Source organism: Thalassophryne amazonica, chromosome 17, assembly GCF_902500255.1.
Source record: "Thalassophryne amazonica chromosome 17, fThaAma1.1, whole genome shotgun sequence".
NCBI classification, from domain to species: Eukaryota; Metazoa; Chordata; class Actinopteri; order Batrachoidiformes; family Batrachoididae; genus Thalassophryne; species Thalassophryne amazonica.
This window is the reverse complement of record NC_047119.1, coordinates 65210177-65223950: the sequence shown is the minus strand read 5'-3', so window position 1 is coordinate 65223950 and position 13774 is coordinate 65210177. Positions and strand designations below refer to the sequence as shown.

Sequence of the window (13774 nt, the reverse complement as noted above, 5' to 3'; positions counted from 1 at the left end):
ACAAACATGGGGAGAACATGCAAACTCCACACAAAAAGGCCACAGGTGGGAATTAGTGATGGGATGATGATACCTCAAGGAGTGTATTGACACACTACACCAACTGTGTCGACACTGTGTTGGTCGCTCAATAGTGACCCCTGCAGTAGTTATAAAATCATTGCAGGTAAATAAAATGAAAATAAGATGGAAAAGCTAACGTGCTGCAAACGCAGCATCAGCCTGTGAAATAGTTAATCCCCAGTCCTCTATTTAAAATATGATCTCATCATTGCATAATTTTATGTGCTCAATTTGTGTGTCGAGTTAAGCTGTTCATGAGGAGTTTAAAATTTGCTTAAAACCCTGTTTGTGTAAATGCTAAACTGAGTTGGTTTGTAAAATATAGCAAATTTGTCTGTAATAAAAGAGTTAAAATTTGTAACTTATGTATGGAAATTTGTTAACGTAAGTGTTAAAGCATATGAAATAAAAGACTAAAAGTAGATTCATTTTGTGCAATCTGGAGTCAAGATAGCGCCTGTGTGTGTTCCGGCTGCTGCTTGCCTGTTACCATGTCGTTTTTCTGTTATTTTCCTGATTGTGTGTGCTGTCATATCAGCTTTGACGGATAGCGATTGCGTGTGTGCAATACAGATTTATGATCGCGACTCTCTTTTTAAAATTAAAGAGACAATGGAATACCTCTTTCATGACTGGGATAGCTACCAGCAAACTTTCCCACCTCCGTTTGTGTGTTCCCCCTCCTCCCGGGAATACCTGATGTGGCGACGTCCAGGTAGTCCGAAAAAGAGGAGAAGAGGCTGCAGAGCGGGTGTCCAGGTTCGGATCAGACGAGGAGTGTGGCGTGCGGCTCGTGGATACCGAAGCTACAGGTGGCTTCGTCTAGTTCCACTCTTGCAGGGCCATACGGCTGGCGGTGCGGCCCTGTTCATGCATCCCACCACTCCTCTGTGTTGCAGGACTCAGCCTGGACATCACTGGGTCCCCGATGGACGAGTCGCTTGGGTCCCGGGTCCGTCCCTGTTTTCCGTGTTTACGTCTCGGGAGCAGCGTGGGTTTCGCCGGTACAGTGGTGCCTCACGTGACCGTGGGATTTGTCTGCAGCCTATTCCGCTGTGCTCAGCGGACTCGACTACCGCCTTATTGTTGAGTCGGATTGGATTATTGAATGCGCGCTCTATTTCAAATAAAGCGTTCTCCATTAATGAGCTTTTTGTCAGGAAAAACTTGGACTTTCTTTTCCTCACATAAACGTGGCAGAGGGAAAATGAATGCATCCATTTAAATGAGCTCTGTCCTACGGGTTGCTTAGCGGTGGGTAAGCCCCGCCCCTGTCGCGCGGGGGGAGGACTGGCTGCTGTGCACCGGGACCGGTACACATGCAGAGTGTCGGATACGAGCCACGCCCCCTCTTTTGAGGCGCTCATGATGGAAGTTGGTTCCTCACATAAATTTTATAGTATTTTGATCTATCGACCTCCTGGCCCTGCTGGGACTTTTCTTAAGGCTTTTACTGACTTTTTATCGTCTATAATTAGATTGGAAAAGCTCTTAATTTTGGGTGATTTTAATTTCCAGATTGATGTTGATTCTTCTACTTCAGCAAGAGAGCTTATAACTATGACAGAGGCTTTTAGGGTGATTCTTAGACTACGGGTACTTTTATGTCCCTTGATCATATTTTATGAAAAAAAGAAAAAAGGGAAAATTTCACACTTCTATAGTTATCTTTACAATGAAAGTGTTTTAAGAAATTTGTCCTAGTAGTCTATGATGACTTTTTCACCTTTTTTCAGCATCATTATATGCAAATATTGCCGTTTTGTGCTTGTCCCACACCCAGACTTATGATCTTCAATGATAAAAATGAATAGTAAACAAATGTTTTTTGTAATGTTTTCAAAAATATCTCTGAATAAAATCTCAGTAAAATAATCAAAACATAATTGGGGTATTCAATGTCATACAACTGTTGTGATTTTTTTAAACGAAATGTAGTTGTCCCACACTATTGCCGTAATTTCCACCACAACAATAATGTCCCTTTAAAAAGTTTGTATGAAAGATTGTGTGGGTAGTTTCTATGGAGATAAACAGTAACATCAGAGCACATGTATATAGCACCAAATCACAACAAACAGTTGCCCCAAGGCGCTTTATATTGTAAGGCAATGGTGTGGTGGAAATTACATTTACAAGGCCAATAGTGCCCGTAGTTAAAGAATCACCCTTTAATTTTAAACAGTATGTGTCAGGTCCCACTCACAACAAGGGTCACACGTTGGATCTGGTTTTTGCACTGGGCCTGGAAATTACCAATGTATGTGTGGAGGATGTTCTTCTGAGTGATCGTTGTGTTTTCTTTGATTTGATGGTGCCATCTGAGCCTCAACCTGTTTCTACTAAGGCAGAAAGGAGAATTATCACAGAGACAACAGCTACGCTTTTCTGTGATAAATTCAACCCTTTACTTTTTAATAATCTCACTGAAACTGATTGTTTTATGAATAGCTTTAATAGCCACTGTGCCACTATCTTGGATCAAGTGGCACCACTCAAGGCTGATAAAGCTCCTCGTGAAAGTTTCTGCCCTTGGATAAATGATGGCATTATGACTCTAAGGAGAACATGTCGCCAGATTGAACACCTATGGAAGTCAACAAAACTGGAGGTTCACAGGCTACATTTAAGAGACTTAATATCTTCCTTAAATAAGATGATAGAGGAGGCCAGGACAAGTTATTTTAATCGCCTGATTGCCTCCAATAAAAGAAATCCTAAAGTGCTTTTTGACACAATCAGCTCTCTTGTGTCACCTGCTGCCGTCACTCCTGTTATCTCTAAAACTAGTTGTGAGGAGTTCCTGGATTTCTTTATTGATAAGGTTAGAGTTATAAAGGACAACCTGCCTCCATGCCATGGTCCCCAGCACTGGGAACCTCCCACTCAGTGCTGGGCCTCATTTGAGCCTGTTACTGTAGAGGACATCTCAACCAGCATGAATAAAGTGAAGCCATCCTCTGGTATTTTGGATGTTCTTCTGTTTAAACTGTTTGTGAATGTATTTGACTCCATCGGGCCCTACATTGCTAAAATGTTTAATATATCTTTGTCGAGTGGTGTGTTTCCCTGTTATTTTAAACATACCATTGTGGAACCACAGTTAAAGAAAGCTGGATTGGATTCTACAGAGCTCAAGAACTTTAGGCCAATATATAAAACCCCTTTCTTGGCCAAAGTCTTGGAAAAGGTAGTCTGTGCTCAGTTGAGATCGTTTTTGCAGGCTAACAACATCCATGACACTTTTCAATCTGGGTACCGTGAGTTTCATTCTACTGAAACAGCCCTGTTGAAGGTGTCTAGTGACATGATGATGGCAGCTGACATTGGCAAATGTTCTGTGCTGATTGTTTGATCTGTCTTCGGCGTTTGATACCGTTGACCATGGCATTCTGATAAACAGATTGCGGGATTTGGTTGGAATGTCAGGTTGTGTTTTAGAGTGGTTTTACCTCTTACCTGACTGGTAGAACTTTTAGTGTGATGATGGGCAATGCAGTGTCGGAATCTGCAGATCTTCTGTGGGGTGCCACAGGGATCGGTCTTGGGACCTGTTTTGTTCTCGTATCTCCTTCCTCTCAGCAAGCTGATCCAGCAGTTCAGTGATGTGTCCTATCATTTGTATGCCGATGATCTGCAGCTGTACTGCTCTTTTAGACAACTGAGCCACAGAAACTCTGCTCTCTCACAAATTGTTTGGCCAAAATTAAGGAATGGCTCACTGAGAACAGTCTGCAGTTATAATTCCAATAAGACTGAGACTCTGATTGTAGCACCAGATAGTGCTGTACCTGGAATTAAGCAGCATCTCGGTAGCCTAAGCTGCACGGTCAAAAGCAGCCTGCATAACCTGGGTGTCATTTTGGATGGAGGGATGTCTTTGGAGCAGCACACAAATTACCTGGTTAAGAACTGTTTTTTCCAAATTCGGAACATCTCTAAGCTCCGTAAGATGGTGACTTTAAAAGAGCTTGAGATGATTGTTCATGCGTTCATCTCATCGCGTTTGGATTATTGTAAGTCTCACCTGTCTGAATAAGGAGGAGCTGGCCCGCCTGCAGGTTGTGCAAAATTCTGCTGCGCGCCTGCTTACCCGCACCCGCAGGAGGGACCATATTACTCCTATTCTTAATACTTTGCATTGGCTGCCTATCTCCTACAGGATTCATTACAAAATCCTGGTATTGACTTTTAGAGCTCTGCATGGACAGGCACCGGAGTACATCAGGGACCTGATCCAGCCTTATGCTTCCTCCAGGAGCCTCAGATCGTCCAATCAGAACCTGTTGATGGTTCCTCGGACCCGTTTTAAAACTCGCGGGGACAGATCTTTTAAAGTGGTGGCGCCTAGCCTCTGGAATGAGCTTCCATGTGCCCTTCGTTCTCTGGATTGTATAGATACTTTTAGAAGGCAACTAAAGACGCATTTCTTTAAGTTAGCTTTTTAGCCTAATATTGTATTTTATTGTTTTCGTATGTTATTTTTAGATTTTTGTATGCCATGTGCAGCACTTTGTGACCCTGGTCTGTGAAAGGCGCTTTATAAATAAAGCTTACATACTTACTTACATTTTTATTGAGGAACAAAGGTTTCTGAAGTGTCTTTGCTCCAAGGTGATTTCTCCTCTTACACAGCAGTTCCCCTGCCTTAGAAAAAACTCTTTCACAGGGTACAGATGAAGATGGTGAACATAAACATTTCAGTGCGAGTTGATAAAGGTGTGGGTATGTTTTCTGGTTATTCTTCCAGGAGGAGTACAAACATATGTAATCTTATTTGGTGTCAAAAGATCAAAATTATTCCAGACTGGGCAAACATCTTTGAACAATCCTGGATTCAATGTCAACTCAACATTTAGCATTTCCTGTGTTGACTGTGAATTGAATTCCCCCAAGATCTAGTCTCTTTTTTCAATTTTTTTTTTTTAAATAACACAAAAATCTTACAGAGGATAAACATACGGGGGGGAGGTGCATAATGGAAAACAGGTTAATATCTTCTGCTGTAGCTCCAGGAAGTGTTCAACATTTGACATTTCCTGTTTCACTCTGGACTCAAAATTTGGCACTTCCTGTTTGGGACTCCCTCTACCATGAGCGAACTTGTGCCACTTGCGCAGTGCTTCACTCGTAATATCTATCTGTGGTGCAAATTTGGTGAGAATCCGTGAAGTAGTTTTGATGTAATCCTTCAAAGCCTATACACAGTGAAACTTGATCCACAACCCGGATCCGATGGACGACAGTAGTGTTCAGAATAATAGTAGTGCTAAGTGACTAAAAAGATTAATCCAGGTTTTGAGTATATTTCTTATTGTTACATGGGAAACAAGGTACCAGTAGATCCAGTAGATTCTCACAAGTCCAACAAGACCAAGCATTCATGATATGCACAGTCTTAAGGCTTTGAAATTGGGCTATTAGTAAAAAAAAAAAAAAAGTAGAAAAGGGGGTGTTCACAATAACAGTAGTGTGGCATTCAGTCAGTGAGTTCGTCAATTTTGTGGAACAAACAGGTGTGAATCAGGTGTCGCCAATTCAAGGATGAAGCCAGCACCTGTTGAATAGTAGCATCTGCTGTTGACGCTACAAACTCAAAACTATTATGTTCAAACTGCTTTTTTTGGCAATTCTGTGAATCACTAAACTAGTATTTAGTTGTATAACCACAGTTTTTCATGATTTCTTCACACCTGCGGGGAGCACTGGGGACAACACACTGGGGAGCTACCCCAGCAATCACAGGGGGTGTGAGGCAGGGTACACCCTGGAGAGAACGCCAGTCTGTCGCAGATTTTATATATATATATATATATATATATATATATATATATATATATATATATATATATATATATATATATACACACACACACACACTGTATATTATATAAAAACACACAACATTTGAAATGTGTTCAATTTCAAAACAACAGAAAAGAAAGGTTATTTACACAGACTGTTTATTAACCTCAGGTCCCCAAAAAAAAAAAAAAAAAAAAAAAAAAAAAAAAAAAAAAAAAAAACAAACACTCATAACCATCAATTGTCTTCGATCTTTTCAGTCCCCTGACGTCTGAGCTCGCAACTTTGTGGTCAGTAAATGAAACAGGCAAGGCACGTCTCATGCATATTCAGTCACCAAATAAACAAATGTCACATCAATTTAAATGAAAGAAACAAAAGTGGCAACAGAAAAATAAAGAAATAATAATACGTAACACTGTCCATTATGTGTTATTCCTTGCAACAGCATAAAAGAGTAATTTGAACAAAGTGAAAATACTGGATGTTACATCTGCTGTAGTGAACACACAAATGCTGACAGATCAAGCAGCGATCCTGTTGATCACTGCGATGGGTCGTAATCACACAAACCATTTCACTGAATCTCACTGTGTTGGTGCGCACTGCTAAATTTTTAAGCACAATGTTCATATACACTCCTCTATGGTAGATTTGTGTCATTTAAAGTACAAATGTGCACCAAAGTATTTGTACGTCCATGTAGAAATGGAACGCCCACTATGGTGATCGTACACATGCAGGTTTGTCAAAATGGTTCTTTCTGCACAGTTTGAAGTGTGGCAGAGAATCCACAAAGTGCACAGACTGGGACCAGGTTTCTGTCAGTAAAGAGTAAAGCACGTGACATCAAAAAGTTTACATTCACAAAGCCACGACTCCAAAAGCCTGTTCATCAGGGACAAGCTGATACACACAAAAAGGTGGACAGTATTCAAAACAAACATCACAGATACATAAAATTCAGTTAGGCTCATCTTAAACTAAAATACATATTAAAATAAACATAATTCTTGCCCCTCAAGCTTTTCACAGATAGACAATAAAACCAAACCTGATGCCTGAAACACATTTTGATAAAAGGAAATAAAAGTAAATTATGTAAAGTGCTGCCAACACCATTTCTGACAACCGCTATGTCGCATTTTATTTGCATTTATTTTTAACTAGATGGAAGGTTCTGTGACATATGCCAAAGAAAGTTATGTCCAAAAAAGAAAAAAAAAAAAAAGTCATGCAACTGAACACAAACACCACATTCTTTAGGCTAATGTGTGAGTGAATAATCTTTCTAGATTGTTCCAATAGTTTTGTTTTTTAAACCTTTTATGACATGTAACATCCACTCCCGTGTGACTAACACACACACTGCATTTTACAAAACCTTTACGCACATCAAGACAAGTCCATCCTTTAAAAATGCAGCAGTGCTCCTAAGTTTAAATACATACTCGAGCAGAATTTGTAGAATGGGCTTCAAATTAAATCATGAGGCATCACAGGACAGTGCAATCAATCAAAACATAGCAATAGAGAAAATAAGGACCTCCATTCCAAAATGTACATACCCTTGGTTCTTAATAGTTTAATGCCCTCTTTACTATCTGAGAAAATAAAAGGTTCTTATCTACAATGATCACTAAAGACTGCAAGCTGTCATTGATGCTCGAGGTGTCCATTCTTCTTGACAAAAAGCCGCCAGGTCCAATTACATGATAATAAATGGTTTCACCTCTTTATTAACTCAAAATAAAAGGTTTTTCTGTACGATTAGTCAGATTTCCTAAAAAATGGCCAATATTTCACAAATTCTGCCAGGTTATGTGAAACTACGAGCACAACTGTTCCATCATCTACTGGTAATGATTTATTGTATTCACAAGCGAAACTGACAGACAGAACTCCAAAAGCAACTCAGCTCATCTAATGCACGGGAGACACCTATGAAATGACTGATATCTTATTTGTAAAACTGTGTCCTCAGTCGCATGTATGACAACACTGTGTGATTATCACTGACAGACAGGAGACACCAAAGGTGTGATCACTTCTAGAACAGTGATTCTTGCTCGTGACTCATTAGCTCAGTCCACAAACCCATCTCAGCCGACAGGCTGCAGACAGAGCAGTGGACGGATGGTACATGCGTTGGGCAGCGTCTATGATGACCACGGTTGAACCCCACTGGTCTGGAACAGAGGTTCAAAATCTGAGTGTGAAGAAAGGAACATTTACAGCTGTAGATTGTGGATGTTGCCAACGTGGCTCCCCCTGTGCAGAGAACAGCCTGAATCTGCAACGATCAATGATGTTTACAGTCAGTGAGTCCATGTGCCGAGGGCGTCACAGAAGGCGATTTTGCTCTTTACACACAGCCTTCTGTTCACTCACACGATGTTTTGGTCTTAAGCAAATCCTGATATTTCTGGAGAAACTGATAGGAAATCTGTGGATGAACAGTCCACAGTGTTGAGTCATCCAAAAGTCCAAGTCTTTGCTCAATGCTTCTTTAGAGAGCCCCATCAATACCCGTTTAAGATGCTGATAATTTGATAACATTACTCATATCACGCTGTATCAACAACAGCAGAATGTGCAGCAGGCATCAAATTCTGAATGACTGGCTACATCAAAGAAAGAAAAAAATACAGGGTTTTATGCTTGCCCTCTGTAGTGTTAAATACATCTGAAAGTAAATTTACAGTTATTTTATTGTATGCTTACATACTGTGATAAGATTTGCGTTACTTTTTTTTAAACTCAACAATAAACATGGAATATGGCAATTAAAGGTCTTATAAATGATATGGTACTACTAGATGGCACACTAACACCAGCATCTCAGACCAAAACAGTGGAACCACCCCCCAGCACTGAGGAGGAAGAATGCCAGTTGGAGCCCCTTAGTAGCTCAAAGACCTATCAGTGAAAAGCCAGCGCCTGTTGATCTTAGTCTGACCGTATTCTTGATCAGAGGACTTTCTAAACCTCTGAAAGTGGTTTCTTGTAGATATGAATTTCTGGAAAGTCGCAACTGTCTGCCATCTTGCTATAGAGTGTTTCGCAACATCACATAAAGCGGTAGCAGCTCCGGTGCACCGGACAAATTACACATCTGCTGTATGGAAACAAGGGAATATTCTACAGATTTCGCAGCAATGAGCACCAAAACAAAATCTGCAAGAATGAGGCAGATGGGACACTTTGGATAATAAATAAAAAAAAATAAATAAAAAAAAAAGGCATTCAAGGATCTGCCGTGAGCACTTTAATGGCATAAGATTAATTTTATTTCTCTTCTAGCTTGTGCTTGGGACTCTGGCGAGGGCAGTAGCATCTCCTCCTCTCTCCTCTATCTCTGCTCCAACCTTCAAAGTCCCTACTTCACTGGACTGTGAATTCTTCAAACTATATTTGGATTAACCATTGAATTGATCTGCTGGTCTGTAAACGCTATTGACACCATTTTTTTTCCCAAGAAGGAAATCAGGGCTGGGGGACCCTGCGTGCCCAGATGTAACCTGCCCTGCAGGCTATGTTCTCGACGCCTGGGAGACGTGGAGCCTTGCGTGCTTGGCACCACTCTCTGTGGAGGACATCGAAGACTTATTTATATTTGGCTTTACTGTGGGAGGGCTGGTGCTTATTGTTTGTGCTGCCGTGACCTAACGGAGAATTGGCAAGACAGCTGCTACCAGAACCACGGACCCTCACCTGTCCGTCATGATGAATGAGTTGGGCAAGGTGATACAGTCTCAGACTGCATTAACCATTGAATTCAGATGTAAGTTGGATAACATCTCGGCGCAAATGTACACCTTGCAAAGAAGATGTCGGAGACCAGGAAATACTAAAATTGGATTTGGTCAGTCAGAGGAGGTGCAAATGCGTTTCTCTGCTCAACCCTAAACACGGCAGGCTTATCAGCCTCCGAAGGTCAAAACACCCCGCTGTTTTCTTCCAGAAGAATCTCTACGGTCCTGGTGAACCATTCGGCTGTCCTCTTATCTTCTGCCCTCCCCTACAGCCTGATGTTGTCAAAGCAACTCCAGACATTATGCACACACAGACAGAAACTGATACAAACTCATCAGAGTGATATGAACTCATCTCATCTGCACACATGACGCATGCCCCCTCTCCCCCCACACACCTACCACCCCCGCCTCCATCTTACCGCTTCGACCGAGCTCACGGCTGCATGGGATACTGCTGCCCCCCTGCCACTCACATTGCCTAAATTCTGATGACAGACTGTCTTAAAGCTTAGCGTACATAAACAAACGTATATGTATGGTTGTTTTAATTCTGATGTGTGCCATCATTACGTTCAACTTGTAATAATTGTGCATTAATTGTATTTTTGTTTGAGGTGACGGTGTGAAGAAATTTTGTTGCACTTGTAATAATAAATTATCCATCTATCTATGGATAATCTGTGTATGAAACGAAAAGATTGACAAACTATTGTCAGGGAGGAGTCATAACATCTCTATTTAGATTAAATGATAAATATGATTGCATTTCTTCAACAGAAAATAGTTGCTGTTAGTTAAACCTTTAGATCTCTAGTGTGGGTGGCAGATATTCCCCTGATGTATTTTGTCCACTTGTTTAAGTTTTTCACACTGGCTACTTCTGCCTTCTCTTTGGCGCTGGCTATAAACAGTGGAATGTTCAGGCTCCGTCATTCCCTCTGTGTGAATCACAGAATATTACCTCCACAGATAGAAAAAACACAATCCTGCAAAAGCTGCACTTTCAACGCCGTGAATCAAACATGATAAAGGAAACTCAGAGCTTTTCACTCAACCCGCTGGCTCAGAAAAACTGCTTGTGCAGGGCATTATGGGAAGTTGCGAAATCAACTATATTACTGGTCATTCACAACTGTCTCTTTCTAAACGTGAAGGACAATGGATTTACAAAGTGGGACCCACATGCACTAAATGAGCACAAACATGGGACTCATATGTACAGTGCAGCTATGGAAACAAGGAACAGCAAAGCTCCGATTACAACACACACAAAAGGAGTGTCGCTTCATTTTCTGCAAAGGGCGTCTTTACGCTTCTGCATCTTTACATAGAAAATAGCTGTTGGCTGCTACATTGTTTAAAATGCCATTTATAAGACCTTTAAATGAAAGCAAACAGTTGTTCCTTTAATTGCACTTTCACTTGCATCCACTTGGCAGTAAATATATTTTTGAGGTTGAAGCTTCAGCTGATTAAACTCATGTACATTGTCCATAGTCTTAAAAGAAAAGGGTTAGTGAAGTTCAAACTGAACTGCACATTTGAGTGTGAAATCATCTTTGTGTAGCTCGAAGTGCTTTCGTCAACACATCTGCCTCAAAGCATTATCAGCTGTTAATACTTGATAAAAGCCAAAGAGATGCCTGCGCACTTCCTCAAATGCAGGAAAGAACCAATACTGGTGAAATTTCTCACTGTGGCCTGTAGCCGCCCCGCTGAGGCATGTAGCTGGGGACTTTTGCTGACTGCAGCCACCCACACGCTGCCTCTTCTGCCTGCTCACAGTCCTCCACGATGGGATGGAAGCTGAGCGACTCCAGCGCTGACTGCTCCTCCATCTCCAGCTGGGTGAAGTCTGGAGAGTCAGCGTTGTCTGACCTCACCTCTGCCTGGCTGAAACCAGGATTTCGGGGGCGACGCTTTGACTGTTCGCTGCCCTCCTGCCCCAACATGTCTGGGGTCTCCTCAGAGTCGAGGAGTGGCTGCGTTGACTCAGATCGTGAAAATATGGCTTGTTGGGGCTGAGAGGTTGGGGTCTGACCCTTGTACCCGCTGGAGGCCACCACTGAGGAGTACTGGACAGTGCTGGCTGTGGTTTCACCAACGTCCCCGCCCTCATCGCTGTCAGACACACTCTGGCGTGGTGACGACATGCACGAGGAACCCCCGATGCCACTGCTGTGCTCCTCAGATAGATACTTGTCCTTCTTCAGAGGCAAACTGGTCTTGTCATCATCAAACACAGACCTCCCATCAAACAGGTCCACCTCAAGCACACTAACACCAGCCAGGCTGCTCTCCTTTGGTGTGTCGGCCTATCGAGGGCATTTGGAAGAGAAAAATATCATCACAATGTGTCAAATGGCAAACTGATAGTGTTCTGAAATCACAAACAGTCCAAAGCAGCAACACGGTAGGACATTAACTAATTTTCCAGCCTTCAATTCAACCCTTGTGTATAGTTATAGATACACTGTAGACGTCATCATGATGCTGTCATTCATTTATGTAAAAAAAAAAAAAGCTTCTTACTTTCAAAGGATAATCAGGAGACCAGCTGCCAATACTGCTGTTTCCAGGGTTTGGGATCTGAGGCCAAAACTTCTGCTTGATCCTGTGAGAGAAATCAGAGAGACACCGATTTCAAACCAATGTGACAACAAAACACACCAACACACTGTTATGATACAAGCAATAACACTTGGAAAGATGTTCAACTCTTTAAGATGGTAAAGATTCCAACTGATCTTTGTGGTTACTGTGCTAAACAGGAAGATGGTGGTACTACGTGGAGGCCACAGAGTTGGAGCAATGTCTCTCTTTACAAAAACAAAACATACAAATTCATTTATTTCCACGTTCTAATACCACCTGTGGGTTACACTCAAGGTTTTATTGTGAAAACTGAGCAGATCCAGTCAGCCATTCAAATGTTGGATTCATGCCTGCCACCATTTGCTCCGTGCACTTTAACACACTTAAGTCTACCCGTGTCAGAGTGTTTCACATCATGAATTTATATTACATATAAATTATTTGATTAATTATTCCCAAACTGTGGTTAATTTTTTAATCACCTGAAACATGTTTTTTTTTTTTTATAGAAACAAAACCGTTACACAAATTGGCATGTGTGGAAAGATTTTTGTTTTGTTTTTATTAGTCAATTGGTCAATAGTCTGAAAAGATTTGAGAAACACGGTCTTAGACACAATCAGCCATGATCACTGCCAGCTTTAGTCAATCAAATCGTCAGATAAATAGTGTTTCAGTAGTACGTAGTTGGCTAAAAGTCCTCAACCAACAACATACAACATCACCTTCCAAAGAAATTTCAAAAGTGATGAAGAAAGTGACTGAAATACATAAATCTGGAAAGCTTTTCCAAGTTTTTCGGTTCCCTCCTGCCCTCCACAGGGCTCCAGAGGACTTCAATGAGAGTCATTATCTATAACAGGAAAAAAAATGTCCCACAAGAGTGAACTTTCCTCAAAGTGGCTCATCCCAGAAGCCATTAAAAAACAAACAAACAAAAAACCATCAATGGGAGAAAAAGCATTTCTTTGGTGCTTCCAGGCCTGGACGACAACAAAATTAAGGGATTCACAAACGCTGTCATTAATGATGGGTATCAATGCCATAATTGATTCTGCTTATAGATCCGATTCCTTATCTATACCTCTTGTGAATTTTCTGTGAACTAAAAGCAGGCTTTACAGGTTTTCTATGTCAACAACATTTTACTGAGTCTTAAATTAAAACAAAATTGAAATTGGTCCACTGGATCCTTGATCTCTGGGCAAAATAACCAAAATCTGTAGTTTTTGTCAAAAGCATTTCCTTTCAGACAATACTGGCACAAATTTAACTCCATACCTCTGAGATGAACTCAGACAGCTGCGCTGCACATCAGCATCAATGTAATTCATAAAGAACACAGGAAGGAAAAAACGTTTTGGTCGACTGTAGTTTATCGTTTGTATTACAACGTTTGGAAAGAGGTTTCAATTGATTTAAAATGGCGATTCGCTTTTAAGTTATTAATTCTGACCAGACTAACTTGACTCCGCAGAGAGAAGGCGCAGCATTTGGAGCTGTGCGAACGGAACGGAGGACAATTCTTGTTTCTTACAAGACAAGAGTCCCAG

The 13774-nt window shown here is 41.2% G+C and overlaps 1 protein-coding gene across 2 annotated transcripts in view; it reads right to left on the bottom strand.

The window, feature by feature from the left end:
- Nucleotides 1-11058: 11058 nt before the first annotated feature.
- The window catches only part of il6st (interleukin 6 signal transducer), an 80401-nt gene continuing 77685 nt past the window's right edge, over nt 11059-13774 (bottom strand). For both annotated transcript variants that reach the window (XM_034191504.1, XM_034191505.1), the window contains 2 exons: nt 12159-12240; nt 11059-11941 (listed from right to left, as the gene is read on the bottom strand). In XM_034191504.1, coding sequence (XP_034047395.1) covers nt 11318-11941; nt 12159-12240 — 706 coding nt within the window. In that variant the 3' untranslated portion in view covers nt 11059-11317. The remainder of the gene's footprint in view (nt 11942-12158; nt 12241-13774) is intronic.